We start from the raw sequence: 16,592 nt of genomic DNA on the forward strand, positions 1-16,592 counted from the left end.
GAGCAGATCAGTCTGTGATGATCGCCGTTGTTGTTGTTATTGCCCTCCGCGCCACGAGAGGCGCTGCCGCCTCCGGGCTGACTAGGCGCGGGGTCAGGATGCAAGAAATCCGTCTAGGCGCGGCCGCCACCATCTTTGCACTTGGGCCTGCGTCACTCAGCAGATGTAGCTGCTTCGTGCAGTCTCAGAGGCACAACCGCTTGCAGCGACACCCTGCCCCTTGCCTCCTTCATTGCTCTTTTAAGTACACCGCTTTTCCTGAGGGCGAGTCTACAACTCCCCGGAAACGGGCCGCTGGCCTCGCTGCGTGACCTCAGACGTACACTTCCGGAAACGCGGACGTGACCCGTCGACCCGCCTTCTCTCGCCCTCTCTTTCCGGTGGCGGAGTCTAGGGAAGACGGGCAGGTAACAGGCCTCAGCGGGTTCAATCGAGTGGCATCCTTAGGCAAGGAGACCACTCGGGGTCCGGGTCGCAGGCCTGAGGTGTTTCCACGGGAGCCGAGTCAGGGGAGAGGGGCGCAGCCGGCCGACCCCAGAGTCAGGGGCGCGCCTGGTCTCGGAAGGCGGCGGTCTTGCCTCAAAGAGGGGCTTGGGAAGTGGGGGTGAGTGTCTACAGCCCTGAAGGCCCTGGCTCCTCGCTGCCACCTCGGTTCCGTTTAAGAGGCCGCGCAGCATATTTGGGAAGGAGCAGGGACCCTAGTCTGCCTTGGTTTCTCTCTGCTCCGCTAGCTTCTTGAGCGGTCGTATGCCGGGCTCCTGATCTGTCGTGTGTTTCCTTGTTTGGGAAATAGGATTAACTGTCGTCCAGATTCCGTGGGGTTGTAGTGAGGATTCGGGGACGGAATCAGAGAAACCGCCCTGTATTGGGTGCTCTCTGAGCCTGGTTGATTGCTAGGTCTAGCACGTTGCAAGTACTGGGCGCTTAGGGCGGGCCTTACGAAGCTTGAGATGGAGCGTAGGAAATGTACGTCGGTATTGGCTGAGCATAAACATGCGTTTATGTTTTCGAGGACCGTTGTCATCGCTCCTTCTGGGCGGCATGGGGCGGGGAGACGGTACATCGACATTTGTGGAGTGACCACGGCAGGAATTCGTCCTGGTCCTTCCTTAGTTCAGATCTGCCGGTCTTTCTGGGCTTTCCCAGGCAGAACGTCAAGCTTTGCCTGTGAGCACCCTTGGCACCTTCCTTAAAGCTCTTAGTCCGTCGGATATAGTTTAAGCTGAGAAACCGTTAACTTGATACCTCCAAGGCCTACTACACTTGTGCTTCCTGTGGTCACTCACTAGACCTCTTGCAAGGAAGGCACTGGGGAGATCCAGGCCTTTGGTTTTGAACCTTACAAACCTAGGCAGGGCCATATTTGCCTTCATTTGGAAGGGTACAGCCTAAGTCATCTCAGCGCTTCTAATTTCTAGTGTCTTCTGAAAGTGTTAGGAAGTTGTTCCGATTCTTGAGTCTTGGGAAGTACTCTGGGCAGAAGGTAGTCCTCTCCTAGCCTTCCACGTCCATTACCTGCGTTCCTCCTTTGAGGGTATAATTGCACTTCTATTACATGCTATGCCAGATTGGAGTTACTTGGTTTCACTAACATTGAGTCTCTGAGATGGGGCTTTCCATCAGCCTTCCGAAAGGATATGTTTTCTTACCTTTAACCTTCGATTCTAGTAAAAGTTCAATAATTTGGTTTTGGGGCGCACCTGGCAGGTCATGATCTCACAGTTCATGGGTTACAGCTCCCCGTCCAGGCTCTGTGCTGACAGCTCCGAACCTGGAGCCTGCTTCAGGTTGTGTCTCCCTCTGTGCCCCTCCCCTGCTCGGACTCTCTTTCTCTTTCTCTGAAAAATAAATAAACCTTTAGAAATTAGAAAACATTTTTAAAAATAATCTGGTTTTAATAAATTTTGGAAGGATAGCAGGAGATGAATTGCCAGAAAATGGGAAATAGTATTTAAACTGGCTTTTGGAGGGATCTGGTAAAGTCCAGAATATAATAGGAGATGAAACTGGGGTGTGTGGGGGTGGTATGTGGGTAAGGGGCCCTTGAAGTCTAGGCCAAGGAGCTACTATGGAGTTCAGGCAACAGGTGTTTTCCATGAAGGGTCTTCAGCTGTCACCAGTTTGTGGGTAGGGCCTTGGCCTTGGCCTTCTAATCATTTTTGGATGTAGTCTTCAAGTCTTCGAGCCTAACCAGTAAATGAGGTCCAGGAGACCAGAGGCACTGCTGCTACTGGAAGTATTGTGGCGTGCAGATTAGGAATCCCTTAATCTGGTTCTCCTTACTGCTCTGCAAGTGACTTGTGTCACCCTAAACAAATCAACAATTTCTCAGGATCTATATTGCAGGCAATAAGGCCCAGGGAGAATTGATTTACTTGGGTGTGCAGAGCTGTCCGTTGACCTTGGAGGGCTCTAGAGCCCTAAGGCTGTGTTTTTCATGTTTTTGAAGCCTACTTGGTAAAAATTGGAGGGATACTTGGGGTCTTGCTGCTAGAACTCTGGGCTGCTTTCCTGTAAGTGCTATGATCCGTGCTTTTAGTAAATTCAGTAGAAAGGTTATCTCCAGGCACTTTGCTTCTTTAGTCCCCAGTTGAAATGTCCTAAGTGCGGGAATAAGTGAGTTTAGCAGAGATGAGAGTGCACAGATCAGGGTGGAGAGAAGGGAGACACAGAGGAGCAGAAGTTGGAGATTTCCTTTAATAGCCAGGAAAAGGGTTATGGAAACCTCTTGTCCATTGCTAACTTAGGGATTTTTTTTTTACTTCCTTTCAGAAATGGCACCTCGCAAGGGGAAAGAAAAGAAGGAAGAACAGGTCATCAGCCTTGGACCTCAGGTCGCTGAAGGAGAAAATGTGTTTGGTGTGTGCCACATCTTTGCATCCTTCAATGACACTTTTGTCCATGTCACCGATCTTTCTGGCAAGTGAGTATGGGGGAAGAGATGCCCCTGGAATTGGGTGGCTATGTAAGTTCTCTTGAAAGAATTAAAAAGTTCAGAATAGGAAACGTGTTTGGTTGTTTAGTTGCAAATACTGTGATTTGCCAGGCATTTGAGTTACAAGAAAGACATTCTATGCTCTTGGGTCCTTGAGGTGCGGTGGTCCTTGAATCCTTAATTTCTAGGTACTTTGGAGGAGCAGTGGGGGACTGGAAATCCGCTCTGTGTACAGGTTCTGGCCGCTGTTAGCAAGTCACTCAAATTCTAAGCTTTGGTTTTCTTATAATCTATAAGGTCAGGTTAATCATGCCTGGAGCAATTGAGAGGATTAAATGTAAAAGTAAATTTATATTGTTAATACAGCATCCCATTAATTTCGGTCTTTGAACCCCATCAAGGCAGAACCTGGGGCAGTCTTGTTAGAAAGGAGGATGGATATTCAAGTTGACATTCATCTTCTGCTGGACCTGAATCTTTACTCGTTAGGAGGCGGTAAGCACTCAGAATCCTTGTTGCATTGAGTGAAATGACCGTGAGCTTTTGTTCCCAGAGAAACCATTTGCCGTGTGACTGGTGGGATGAAGGTGAAGGCTGACCGAGATGAATCCTCTCCCTACGCTGCCATGTTGGCTGCCCAGGATGTAGCCCAGAGGTGCAAGGAGCTGGGCATCACTGCTCTCCACATCAAACTCCGGGCCACAGGAGGAAATAGGTACGTGAGGCTGGAGCCGGGTGGTGAGATCTCTGGGATTGGATGCCAGAGCCCCTGGATTGGAGGCTTGGTTTTTCTCTTGTGACTTGGCACAAGACATCTTAAGTGTGTTCATATTTAGTAGTTGGTTGCTGCACCGCCGCTTCTGCTCCCCTCTCCCTGACTTAACTCTTGTTTATTGAGCACTTGCTGCATACCAAGTATTATGTTCTGGGTACTGGAAAAGAGTAGCTATCACCTCTTCTGTATAGAGGCACCTAGGCCGATAGGAGAGTCTGACTTTAAACAACCTAAGGGGAGTGTGTGCTTTCCACTTGTGGCAAGTGCTAGGAAGTGAAGGTATGGGAGTTAGTGACAAGGTGTAATTTCAACTAAGAACTAAATGTGTCAGGAATTGATCCAGTGAAAGGACAGTGACAAAATATTCAGCAAGACACGATTGCAGTGAAAAAGTCTTGAGTGGGAATGAACTTGGCACATCTATGGGAAAGGATGTTATGAGTTGTGATCAGAGAGCTGGGCAGGAGCAAGTTCCTGTTAGATCTTAAAGAAGCAGTAAGGATTTGGACTTGAACCAAAGAGGGTGGGAGGAGCATAAGAATTTTTTAATAGTAATGACCTGATGGGATTGGGCATTTTTAAAGTTTATTTATTTATTTTGGGACAGAGCCAGAGCACTTGCCAGGGAGGGGCAGAGAATATCCCAGGCAGGCTCCACGCTGTCAGCACAGAGCCTGATGTGGGGCTCAGTCCCATGAACCATGAGATCATGACCTAAGCCAAAATTAGGAGTTGGGCACTTAACCAACTGAGCCCCCCAGGTGCCCTGATATTGGGCTTTTTTTTTTTCCTTCTCTGGAGACAGTATGGGTGAAGGAGGGGCAGAGAGAGGGAGACACAGAATCCCAAGCAGGCTCTAGGCTCTGAGCTGTCAGCCCAGAGCCCAGTGCAGGGCTTGAACTCACAGATTACAGGATCATGACCTGAGCTGAAGTTATATGTGTAACCAACTAAGCCACCCAGGCCCCAAGATGAGACATTTTTGAAGATGATTGCCATGTTGGGACATGGGGCTGGCCTAGTCGATAGAATATGCAACTCTTAATCTCAGGGTCATGAGTTGAAGCCCCACATTGGGCATAGAGCTTACATCAAAACAAAACAAAAACGATGGCTCCTCTGTGGCAGCAGACCAGACGAACTGGCCCACTGAGAAGATGTTAGTGTCTTTGTTTGAGGCAGGTGGAGCAGTCAGAAATGAATAGATCACCAAAAAAGAATCCTAGCCTGTGCCAAAAAAGGACAGTGCTTTAAATGGGCTGCTGAGAGAGCAGAGCACAAACTGACCCATGGGCCAGTAAGTAATGCAACAGAAATCATAAGTAGCCCCACTAAACCTGAAGTATTCATTGTTTGGGGGTGCCTGGGTGCTTCAGTTGATAAGTGTCCATTTCTGATTTCACATCGGTTCTTGATCTCAGTTTCGTTGAGTTCGAGCCCCACATTGGTCTCTGCTCTGTTTGGCCTTTTAAGGAACCTTAACTAGAGGGTTATGGGATCTTAGAACCCCTAATGAGTTGGACAAAGCTTTTCTTAACATAAATCCTCATTTCCTAGAACCAAGACCCCTGGACCTGGGGCCCAGTCAGCCCTCAGAGCCCTTGCCCGCTCAGGAATGAAGATTGGGCGGATTGGTAAGTGTCCCCCTCCAGCTAGCATTTAGATTTACTTCGAAGTATTAACCCCAGAAAGCGTGTGATGTACCTAGTGGATGCAGTGCTTGGTCTGGGAACTATTGGCTATTAAGGTTGTTAATGGGGGCTGCAAGGGGCACCATATGACAAAGTTCTCTTCGAACACCCCTGTCACCTTGTTGTAAATGTTGACCTTCTCTTTTGCATTGGGACAGCACAGTTTGATTTCTTAACCTCTGTGTCCCACACTGCCTGGTGCATAGGGCTTGAGACAGTGGCTGGTGTCCATCCTTTTTAGTGTTTCTTCAGGGAGTTGGCATTTTGTGTGGTCTGTCTCCTGAATTGTAGGACCATCTGTATCCTTGGTCCTTGCCCACTAAGTATTAGAGTACAGCGGTCATTGTGACCATGGATAATGAATGCAGGGAGCGGCAGCTCCTGTGGTTGAGAATCACCGGGACTCCCCTGTATCTGTGCCTGCCCCTCGTGCCTGTGATCTCCTGACCCTTTTTAGCCCCTGAGATGTTAGCCTTTCCCTGTGTCTGCACAGGGGAACCTCGTGTACTGATCCTTCCCTCTGGTGGTCCAACCCTTTCCTCTTAAGATTTTATTTTTTCAGAATATTTTCAGCCTTTTAGTGACTGAAAAGAAGATAGTCTTAGGTGTCCTGTTGAGTAGGAGAATTTTTCCACAAGAGAGTCAGTGGGCTAGGTGTCGGAAATCTGATTTCTCGCCTGCTTCTGACATTGTATGTAAGTTGTATGTCTTTTCTGAGCCTCCGTTTTCCCTTCATAAAAATGAGTTCAGACTACAGCAGAAATTTTGAGGGAGCAGCAGATGGGGCAGTCCACGACCGTGTGTTCTATATGGAGGATTCGTGTGGGGAGCAGTGGGATCCACTGTTGGTCTAGTTAGGCCACTGGTCTAGGGAGGCATGGACTCCTTTCCCGTCCATCTCTAGGCAATGATGTTTTCTCTTCCTCCCCACAGAGGATGTCACCCCCATCCCCTCCGATAGCACTCGCAGGAAGGGGGGTCGCCGTGGTCGCCGTCTGTGAACAGGATTCCTCAAATTATTGATTTCTGTTAATAAATTGCCTTTGTGTAAGCCATTTCGACTCCAGTCTTCTCTCCTTCATGTAGGGGCTACCTTTCAGGCATATTTGGTTCTCTCCTCCGAGCTACATTGGACCAGGGCATAAGACTGACTTGCAATCACAGGTGCAAGATAAAGCAGGAGGCATTTAATAGGTACATTACTGTAGAGGATATAGATAACTTGCCAAACAGGAATACAGGAGATACTGGTTAGGCCTCTGACATGCAACAGGATGAGCCTGTGTTCTGTGAAGTGACTTCCTGGGAGGAGGAGCCTAAGGAGAGGTGAGGTACCTGTGTGTGGTTGGGTGTTTTCCACACTGCTGGTTGTGGCACTGTTGCTTCCGTCATCTAAATCTGACCAAGACCTTAGAGACCTTGCTTTGAAAAGGAGATGTTGGTTCCCAAAACGGATCAGTTCTTAAAGAGCCAGAGCAGAGTGGAAACTGCTGAGCCAAGTGCAATCTGAGCAGAAGAGGAGCCTTCCAGACTTGAGCCATATATAAACACGTGTGGGTGTGTACTCGCCCCCCACACCTTCTGTGCAAAACTGGTAGTTCACTCTGCTGCATCTTTTTCTCACTTGGCAGATCTTAGAGATTGTTCCACATCAGTACATAAAGTACACAGAGATTCGGTCACCCCACAAATACACACCAAGCCCTATTTTCATCAGTGATTAAAAAAGTTTTGCTCTCCGGAAGCTTGCATCCTCCTCCAAGGACCCAGTGGCACCAGATGGTACAGAGTGTTCTGCAAGAGATTAGCATAGGGCCCTGTGATGGGGACTGCCGCGCTGTTCGGTAGTTAATAAAGGAAGATAGAAGAAAAATCTTACTAAGAACATTATAAGGAAGAGAGAATACAGTACTGTGTGTATTTATTGAAAAAATCCGCATGTGAATTAGCCACGCAGGTCAAACCTACCTTGTTCAATGGTCAGCAATACTCTGATTTGAAGATGATGAGAGCACTTGAACTCTGATACTCTTAAAAAACCCATAACGCAATCAGAGGACAGTCTGCAGAATGCCAATGCTTGAGTCCAAAGTGATGAAAAACCAGGATAGAAGACCAAAGGAGGTTAGAGAGGCAACTAACACAGCATTGGATCCTGAACAAGAAAGAGGACATTAGTGTAAAAATTGGTAAAATACAAGTAAGGCCTGAAGTTCAGTTAGTAATGTGCCCTTAATTTCTTAGTTTTGACAAATATTTTGTGGTAATGTAAGATGTTAACATTGGGGAAAAACTGCATGAGTGGTATATAGAAATGCTATGTAATCTTTGCAACTTTGATGAATCTAAAATTATTCCAAAGTTAAAACGTTTGGGGGCACAAAAACCAGGGTACTCTCTTATGGTCAGCCTGATTGCTAAGGCAGGATGTGTACAGGCCCCCAAGAGGTACACGTGCCTGGATGAAAACACCTAGTTCCCCAACTTGAGACTTGTCTTGAGGCAAATTACTTAACAGTTTGACCATTTAGTGAAAATTCCTGTGATAATGGCTGCCTCATAGGGTATCATAAGAATTAAGTAAGAGTAAAGCGTTTAGCACAGTGCCTGCCTCTGAAGAAGTTACTGCTATTCTTAAGCTTGTTCAGTTCCTATGCCAAGGAGCAAGAATGACAGCTGGCTGGGATCCTGGTGGAAAAATGCTGGCAGTTGCTAGAGCATTCTTTCTATTTCCTGTGATGGGACTTTGCAGCTTGTCCTGTTGTTTCCTGGTAACCAGAGATGCAGTCATCCAGGTCTTTGAAAGCAGTTCCTTTCAGGGTTTTGTTTGCAAGGAGAGCCAGCTTGCACAGCTTGGGTTGGAACAGCATCCTGTCCGCCACAGGCCCGCCAGGCCACACTGGATGAGCTGTTGCCCACCTGAGACCACGAACCATGGGAGCCCAGCCTTGGCAGGTGAGCCCTATGCCGTGGGCTGCAGCTGCTTCCCCAACCGGCTGCCCTCTTGACTCCCTTCTCTCTTGACTCCCTTCTCTCACCTGAGTTCCTGTAAGTCTGTTAAACAAGCCTGCCCAGCCCTAGACCACGTGCTTTGTTATGTGGTCCTGCTGATACTTCACGATCTCACTCTGCCCAAGCCAAACCCATACTTCCTTTCGCTTTTCCAGTTCTCCGTTCCTTCGATCTTCTGCTCACATCCCCTCCCAGCTTGGCTCCTTCAGCATCTACTCTCCCCCACTTAACCTCACTGACTTCCGCTTGCCTGTTAGAGGTGAAAGGTACCTTCCTGGGTGCCCCTCAAGGTACTCCACCGAATTCCCACAGCACCCCCACTTCCCACATGCCTCCACCATTCCCCTGCATTCTAGCCTGTTTTCCCCACTAATCTGTGAGCTCTGAGAACGCAAAATGCGCCTTGTTCAGTGTCCCCCGACCCAGTCTTTGGAAAAGTATGACTTGTTTAATGAATCACTGGAAGAATAAGTGAATGGGCTTCCCCCTACTATAGACTAAACGATTCTGTAAACTAGGTAGTTTAAAAAGAGCCTTTCTAGATCCTTGATACATTAGAACAAACATGGGTTTCTGGGGTTCAAAGCAATAAAGGAGGGGCACCTAGGTGGCTCAGTTAAGTGGCCCTCTGTGTTGGCTCAGATCTTGGATCTCAGGGTCATGAGCCCAAGCCCTGCATTGGGCTCCATACTGGGTATGGAGCACCTACTTAAAAAGAAAATGAAAATTTTTTAAAAGATGAAATCCCCAAGGGCATTCAAGAAACGAAAGAAAAGCTCATCAAGATGAAATGGATTAGGGAACAGCTGTAAGCAAAGAAAGTTGGGATAGCCCTCAATGCACATACCAAGTCAGTGCCAGGAAGTTAAGTTTAGGCTCTGTGGCTTTCCCTATCCTCAGCCCCAAAGTGAGGGAGCTGAGCTCGACCTTCACAATAAGTCAGAAATTCTCAGATTTCTGGGCTAATACGGTCCTAAGTAGGACTGTTTCCAGGCTCTTTATAAAAAGCAAAAGCAGATCCTCTGGAAAGAGCCACAATTTAGGCCCAGTGGTTTCTCACAGTTTAGGTTCAACCAAATATGACTCCTCCTTCCATTCCCAAAAAAGATAACACATGAAAATAAGCACCCCAAACAGAAACAAAAGATCTATTCCAAAGACTTCATATTAGAATTATCAAGATACAGGGGCGCCTGGGTGGCTCACTTACGCATCCGACTTTGTCTCAGGTCATGATCTACGGTTCGTGGGTTTGAGCCCCGCATCTGTCTCTGTGCTGACAGCTAGCTCAGCCTGGAGCCTGTTTTTGGATTCTATGTCTCCCTCTCTCTCTGACCCTCCCCTACTGGCGCTGTCTCTCAAAAATAAAAAAAAATTTTTTTAAACATTAAAAAAAAGGCTACATAATGGCACTTAGGTGATTCAGTTGGTTGTGCATTCCAACTCTTGATTTCGGCTCATTCATAATCCTTGGGTCATGGGATTGATCATGGCATCAGGCTACACATTGATTGTGGAACCTGCTTAAGATTGGTCTCCCTCTGCCCCTCTCCTCAGCTCATGCTCTCTCTCTGAAATAAAAAACTAACTATATGAAATGTTTAAATAATGGAACAAAAAAGTAGGCAAAATATAATCAGATGTCTTTGAAAAGGAACCAAAGAAAAATATGTACAATTATTGAAATTAAATACTCAATGGATGGGTTCAATGGCTGACGAGAGCCAACAGGAGGAAGACTTACTGAACGGCAAAATAGATCTGAAGAAATACAAAAGTCCAATGAGATTGGAACTGAAATTCCTGAATGGCATCCTTCATGTTCTGCCTGAGGCAGAGCACTAGCCTTCCACTTCATCTTCATGGACCTGAGTGATGATGTGGCTCCCTGTCATCCATGTTACTGTCAAGGTTATTTTTAATCTCTTAGTGCAGGATCAGGAAAACCCTTCCTAAGACATGACTTCAGGAGAGCCATTGACTGTAGGTGGTTCAAAGAGTTATACAGGGGACTTAAAATGGGAAAATTCAGTCTTGGAGAAGAGGGAGCAAGCAGGCTTGGTCCGTGTAGTCCTAAGAGAGGTAGACTTGGGTTATCAAAGAGTTTTCTAAAAGAGGGAATACAATTTTCATGAGATAGGGATCTCCCCACCACTGGAGGCATACAAGTATAAACCAGACTCCCAAAGGCCAGTTACATCAGAATCCCTTAGTATGGCAGACACCATTGTTCCCCAGTGTGCTTTTTCTTCATTTTCTATTGTAAATAGGAGTCTCAGTTTTTAGCTGGATATGTGGTTGATCAGAATGAAGACTCTGCAGGTGGTTAGGTGTGGTCCATATGACTAAGTTGTAGCCAATGATAAAGAAGCAGAATGTGTGTATGCAGTTGGGAGGAAGTCTCTTTTTTTAAATTAACTTTAGTCACCTATATTCTATTCCCAGGATTTGTTATAAATATGGGATGTGTTCTGAAGGGGAAAAGACATACACCCTTTTAACCTTTCCTCTAGATAATTGTCAGATTGTCAGATAGGCTCTCCCTGACGCTCACAGATCAGTGTTCCCCACCTAGCCCCCACTCCCAGCCATCATTCTAAAGATCTTTAACTGTTTATTTGCCATATTCATAATCACTTAACCCCACCTGATACATCTATGTGTCCAAGTCTCATGGTTCTCAACCTTGAGCAAGCATCAGATTCAGAATCAGTAGACCTGGGATGGAGGCCTGAAGATTTGCATTTTTTTTTAAATTTCTTAGTGTTTATTTAATTTTGAGAGAGAGAGAACACGTAACCGGGGGAGGGCAGGGAGAGAAGGAGACACAATCTGAAGCAGCCTCCTGGCTCCAAGCTGTCAGCGCAGAGCCCAAGATTTGTATTTCTACAAGTTTTCAGGTGCTGCTGCGGTCAGTGCTCTAAAGACCACACTCAGAACCATGGGCATGACTTTTTAGGTTCACTGCTATATCCCAGTACCAGGAACAGTACATAAGTGGTGGTGCTCCGTAGATGTTTGTGGATTCAAATGTAACCACTTTGAGGTAAGTACTGTTATTACCCACATTTTACATATGGGGAAACCAAGGGTCAGAGATAAATGGCTTTTGGGGGGCCACATAAGCTAGAAAGGAGCAGAGCTGGGATTCAATCCTGCACTTGCCTGTAACCACAGATATGCCCTCAACCACTACACGGTCATACCCCTGGCGAGCTGGGGCTCTGTCCAGTCAGACTGACAAGGAGGTGGCCGAGGATCCTCCTGTTCCAGCTTCTGCAGAGGACAGGGAAGTAGATGGCAGCAGAGGCCTGCTCCCGAGGGAGCCTCCTGCTGCCCTGACTTGCGCTCATTTATGGTGGCCACCAGGTGGCAGCATTATTCTGGCCTGAGGCTGCGTGCTGGCGTGGGGAAAGTGTCTGGGTTCTCATTTGAGTTCTGCTATCATGAATTCTCTGGCCCTGGGCATATCCCCTGGGCCTGTGGGTAGGCTTCAGTTCCCCCATCTTTAGAGAGAGGAGATTGGATCTACTTAATCTCCAAAGAGCCCTGACAGCTCAAATACCATCTAGAGGAGACAGATACAACCACTAAGATTCGAATACCTCAAAACCACTTATACTGTTTCCCCCCCCCCCCGCCCCCAACTGGAAAAAAACAACAAAGCCCCACCATAGTAGTACTGTCCAAAAGAAATACAATGCAAGCCACAAAACTGAGCCACCTGTAATTTCAAATTTTCTAGAAGACCTATTAATAGAAAAAATAACATCAATTATATTTTATTCAATGCAATATATTCAAAATGTTTTCATCTCAACATATAAGCAATACAAAAGTTATCAAGGTATTTTACATTCTTATACGAAATCTTTGAAATCCAGTATGTAATCTATACTTAACAGCACATCTCAATTCAGACTAGCCACGTTTAAGGCTTCAACTGCCCCATACAGAGAGCTAGTGGCTGCTCTATTAGAAGGCATAGCCCTAGAATATTCATGGCAAATGTTTATTGATGTAGGAACTGTGTTGAGCATTTTATATACATTATCTTATATTATCTTAATCCTCTCGCACCTGATGAAGCAAGCAAGGTAGTATCATCTCATTTTTGCAGGTGAAGAAACAGGCTCAGGGAAGCTGAGTATTTTGGCCAAGATGACACATTACAAGTAAGCAGAAGAGTCTGGTTTTGAACTTGGCTCTGTCTCCAGAATCTAGGCTCTCCATCATGACATAACCTTGCCTTGATGGTGGATAGCCCCACTCACGGGGTTCCAAATTCAGGGAGTGCAAAAGCCTGGGTGTCAACACTGGGCCTGTGAGGGTAGGAGGTGAGGCCTTAAGCTGTCATTCTCCCATCCTACTTCCGTGTTTGGTAGTGTTGAGCTTGCCTGGCAAGCAACCAGTGACTCTGTCAAGGAGAAATCCTGATCTTAGGAAAACCAGGTTTGCGTGATAAATAACTGAGCTTACAAAAAACAAACCTGGCATCAGGAGAAAACGAAAATTGAATACTGCAGAACAATAGGATTAAACTGCAGGTGAGTGCAGAAGAGGGTAGAATTCCAAGGGCCTGACGAGTGTAGGTTGCAGTAAGGTGAGTTGTAACTCGCCCTCCGGAAAAATAATGTTCACAACTCAAATTTATGATGTACTTACCAAGCAACTTAAATGTAGCATATTATTAATGCTCATAACCACACCAGGAAGTAGGTACTTCTGTCATTACCGTTTTACAGATGAGGAAACTGAGGCACAGGGTACTAGTTGAGATTCAGCCAAAGCTACTTGTGTTGGAGTCCGTGTTTTGGGTTGCTGTGCTATCCCACCGCCTAGCACAGGCTGCTCATGGACGTAGTAAGCTCTCTGGCTCTCGAGGCATGCAAACAGATTCTCAGGGTTGTGAGATGTTCAGAAAGGGTCATTCCTGGGTAGAACAGAAGCCTGGTGAACTAAGATTGTAGAAGTTGCCCCTATGAAACGCAGATGGGGAAAGAATCCCATCTGCCTTCCAGATCCATCCTGTGGGAAGAGAGCACAGGAGGCATCGCCTACACTAAGACTGGCCAAGGTGAGGGAGAGGCAGCAGGGCCCAGTAGTTAGGAGAAGGGGCTCCACAGACAGCCTAGGCCTGTGTTCATGTCCCAGCTTCAGGGCTCATGAGCGGTACTTGGACATCTCCTAAGTCCCCCAGAGGCTCACAGGGCCGTTGTGACAATACGGTGAGAAACCATGTGGGAGTCGGTTACACTCAGAGAGGTGAGACCCTAAGAGGGAATGAAAGCCCGGATGGAACAAAGGCCTTGGTGTACTTCGGGAAGTTTCACTTTGCTCAAGTCCAGTGGACGGCGTTGGTGGTGGCAGCACTGGGGAGATGAGCTGCTGTGCTGAGGCAGGAGGTCCGAGTCCTGAGGAGAAGGAGGTGGTGTCAGGGAGTGACTTTGACTGCCATGGAGCGGGGAGGAGGCTGGATGACAGAGCGGCCTTTCTTGGAGGGGCAGCTTGTGCAGAAGCACCTGGGGCTGACCATGGCAGGAGCTGGGCGGGCCCTTCCTCAGACCATCAAGTCCCTGCCCCATTCCCTCCGTACCTTTCCCAGCCACAAACACGCTCCAAGGCCATGGCCTGAGTCCTCTTCTGGCTGCTGACCCCCACCTCTCTGCCCCCCCTTTCATGCTAGCACCACTTCCTCCCCTCCCAGTTGCCTCCTGACTCAGTTTGCCGACCTGCTCTTGTCTCCATCTCCCGTGGCCCTCACGAGGCTTCTCCATCTTTTTTTCTCAGTGGCATCGGATGCGGTAAACCATCCTCCCCCACCCCCTTCCTAGGGTCTATGAGCACACCCTCTCCAGGTTGTCCTCCTTCCTGACGACTTCTCTGCACCGGTCAGGGCTGTTCCTCCATCCAGTCTCTAAATGTTGAGAGTCCCCAGGGCTCAGCCTGAGTCCCATGGCTTTAAATACCGTCTGTGAATTGATTATTGACAAATGTCCATGCTCACTCTTTTTTTTAAGTTTCAGTCTGGTACCTTCCACCATCCACCTGATGTCTACATATGGATGTCACACAGAATGTAGCCAGAACCCAGCCCTGGAGTCTGCCTATTCCAGAATGTGCTCTCCCATTTTCTCCATCTAAATGAATGACACCATCCATTATACGGCCCCAAACCCAGGCCCTGCCTTTGACTCATTCCCACACCTGACATCTCTCCCTTCGAAACAGCTGTGGAATCCATCCACTTCTCCCGGTCTCCACCAGCACCGGAAACACCACCATCTCTCACCTAAGCTACTTCACTCCTGACTGGTCTCCAGGCTCCCCACTCCTGCCCCCCTTAAACCTATATGCCACACATGATTTTATTTACTTATTTATTTTATTTTTTATTAAAAATGTTTAATGTTTTATTTATTTTTGAGAGAGAGTGAGAGAGAACGTGAGCAGAGGAGAGTCAGAGAGGGAGGGAGACACAGAATCTGAAGACAGGCTCCAGGCTCTGAGCTGTCAGCACAGAGCCTGATGCGGGGCTCAAACCCACCAACCGCAAGATCATGACCTGAGCTGAAGGCAGACACTCAACCAACTGAGCCACCCAGGTGCCCCTATGCCACACATGATTTTAAAGCATAAAGCAAACACAGTCCCTTACTGCCTGACACCCTCTGCTAGCTTCCCATTGTTTTGGAATAATACCCACTAAGACCAAAGTCTTCATGGACTGGCCCCTGCCTGTCTTGTCAACAGTATTTGAAACCACTCCCCCTTGCTCACCATGCTCAGATGTATGGCGTTTTTCTGTTCCTCAGATGTGCCAAGGACTTCCTGTTTCTGTGAATGACATCATCTCTGTCACCCGAGAAAGAGTCCTCAGCAGCATCTTGGTCCTACCTCTTTCTTCATATCCAGTCTCACCCATGTCCCGTGGACTTTCCTTATGACGTTTTACTCTTCGTCCCCTTTCCGCAGGTTCCACCAGGCCTTGCCTCTCGGCTTGGCTTTTCTCCACAGCCTCCTGACTGGTCTCTCTGCCTCTAGCCTCATGCTGTGATCTGATTCCGGCCACAGACTGACCCTTGCCTCCTAAGCTTACCCCCAGTCTCTGGTGGCCTGGTCTCTGACTGATATCTGACTCCTGCTCCACTGATGACTGGGGCTCAGCCCTCACCAGGTATCTTCAGATGCTCCTATATCTCCCTATATGGAGAACTTGTGCTTAATATGTATTTGTTGGATGAGTGAATCATAGGGGAGGACTGCTCAGTCAGTCATGTCCAGATGCTCTCGCTGAAACCACAAGTCCAAAGGCCATTTACCTACCTGCCAGATGGCACCTGGGAGGAGTCCGGGAGTTCCAGATGCTAAATTGGGCCTTGGGCAAATCAAATCCTTCCTTGCTCAATCGTCCCTTGGATAAGATGGGAAGAAGCAGAGCAGCTCGTCTCTTTTCCCCAGAGCATCGTACTGTATTCAGGGCCTTTTGTTACCAAGTGTTTCCCATCCAGGCTCTCCTTAGACCTTCACAGCAGTCCCATGAGATTCTCAACGCAGCAGCCCAGGCCACCCTTTTAAAACACAGTCAGAAGGGCACCTGGGTGGTTCGGTTGGTTAAACGTCTGACTTTGGCTCAGATCATGACCTTATGGTTCAGGGTTCATGCCCTGTGATGGGCTCTCTGCTGACAGCTCAGAGCCTGGGATCTACTTTGGATTCTGTGTCTCCCTGTTTGCCTGCTCTCTCTCAAAAATAAATAAACATTCAAACAATCCTTTAAAAAAAAAAAACACCCACACAATCAGATGACTGTACTCCTTTGTTCAAAGGCTTTCCACGGCTCCTATTTTCACTCAGAGTAAAAGCCAAAGTCATGAAGATGACCACGGGGCCTGGCCCCATACATCCCTGTCTTCATGTACACAGAGGCTCCACTCCAGCCACACTAGCCTCCTTGCCTTTCCTCAACCATGCCGAGCACATCCCTACCGTGGGGCCTTTTCTCTGGCTTTCTTTTGCCAAGGACACTCTTCCCCGAGACATGGGCTTGGTAAACAGCCTCACCTTCAAGCCTATGCTTTGCCAATGAGGCACATCTCAAATCCCTATAAAGTACTGTACCCTACCCCCACCCACCGGCCCCAGCAATACCTTCCCTTTTCCCCAGCTTGCTCGTTTC

The 16,592-nt window shown here is 47.6% G+C and overlaps 1 protein-coding gene across 2 annotated transcripts; it reads left to right on the forward strand.

Annotated features, from left to right (window-relative positions):
• Positions 1-301: 301 nt before the first annotated feature.
• Positions 302-6,456, forward strand: RPS14 (ribosomal protein S14). Of its 2 annotated transcripts, none has more exons than XM_029943038.1 (5): positions 302-407; positions 2,773-2,923; positions 3,489-3,650; positions 5,268-5,344; positions 6,335-6,456. In XM_029943038.1, exons 2-5 carry the CDS (start codon positions 2,775-2,777, stop codon positions 6,400-6,402), a joined length of 456 nt encoding a protein of 151 aa, XP_029798898.1. In that variant the 5' UTR covers positions 302-407; positions 2,773-2,774; the 3' UTR covers positions 6,403-6,456. The 2 variants fall into 2 exon arrangements, with proteins under 2 accessions (XP_029798898.1, XP_029798899.1); XM_029943039.1 differs by having other exon boundaries at positions 370-604.
• Positions 6,457-16,592: the final 10,136 nt, after the last annotated feature.

This window comes from Suricata suricatta, chromosome 6, assembly GCF_006229205.1.
Source record: "Suricata suricatta isolate VVHF042 chromosome 6, meerkat_22Aug2017_6uvM2_HiC, whole genome shotgun sequence".
NCBI classification, from domain to species: domain Eukaryota; kingdom Metazoa; phylum Chordata; class Mammalia; order Carnivora; family Herpestidae; genus Suricata; species Suricata suricatta.

Coding starts and splice junctions, on each gene's coding strand:
- RPS14 (XM_029943038.1), top strand. CDS start 2,775: ATGGCACCTCGCAAGGGGAAAGAAAAGAAGGAAGAACAGGTCATCAGC. Junction 3,651..5,267: donor CGGGCCACAGGAGGAAATAG/GTACGTGAGGCT, acceptor CTCATTTCCTAG/AACCAAGACCCCTGGACCTG. Junction 5,345..6,334: donor AATGAAGATTGGGCGGATTG/GTAAGTGTCCCC, acceptor TCCTCCCCACAG/AGGATGTCACCCCCATCCCC.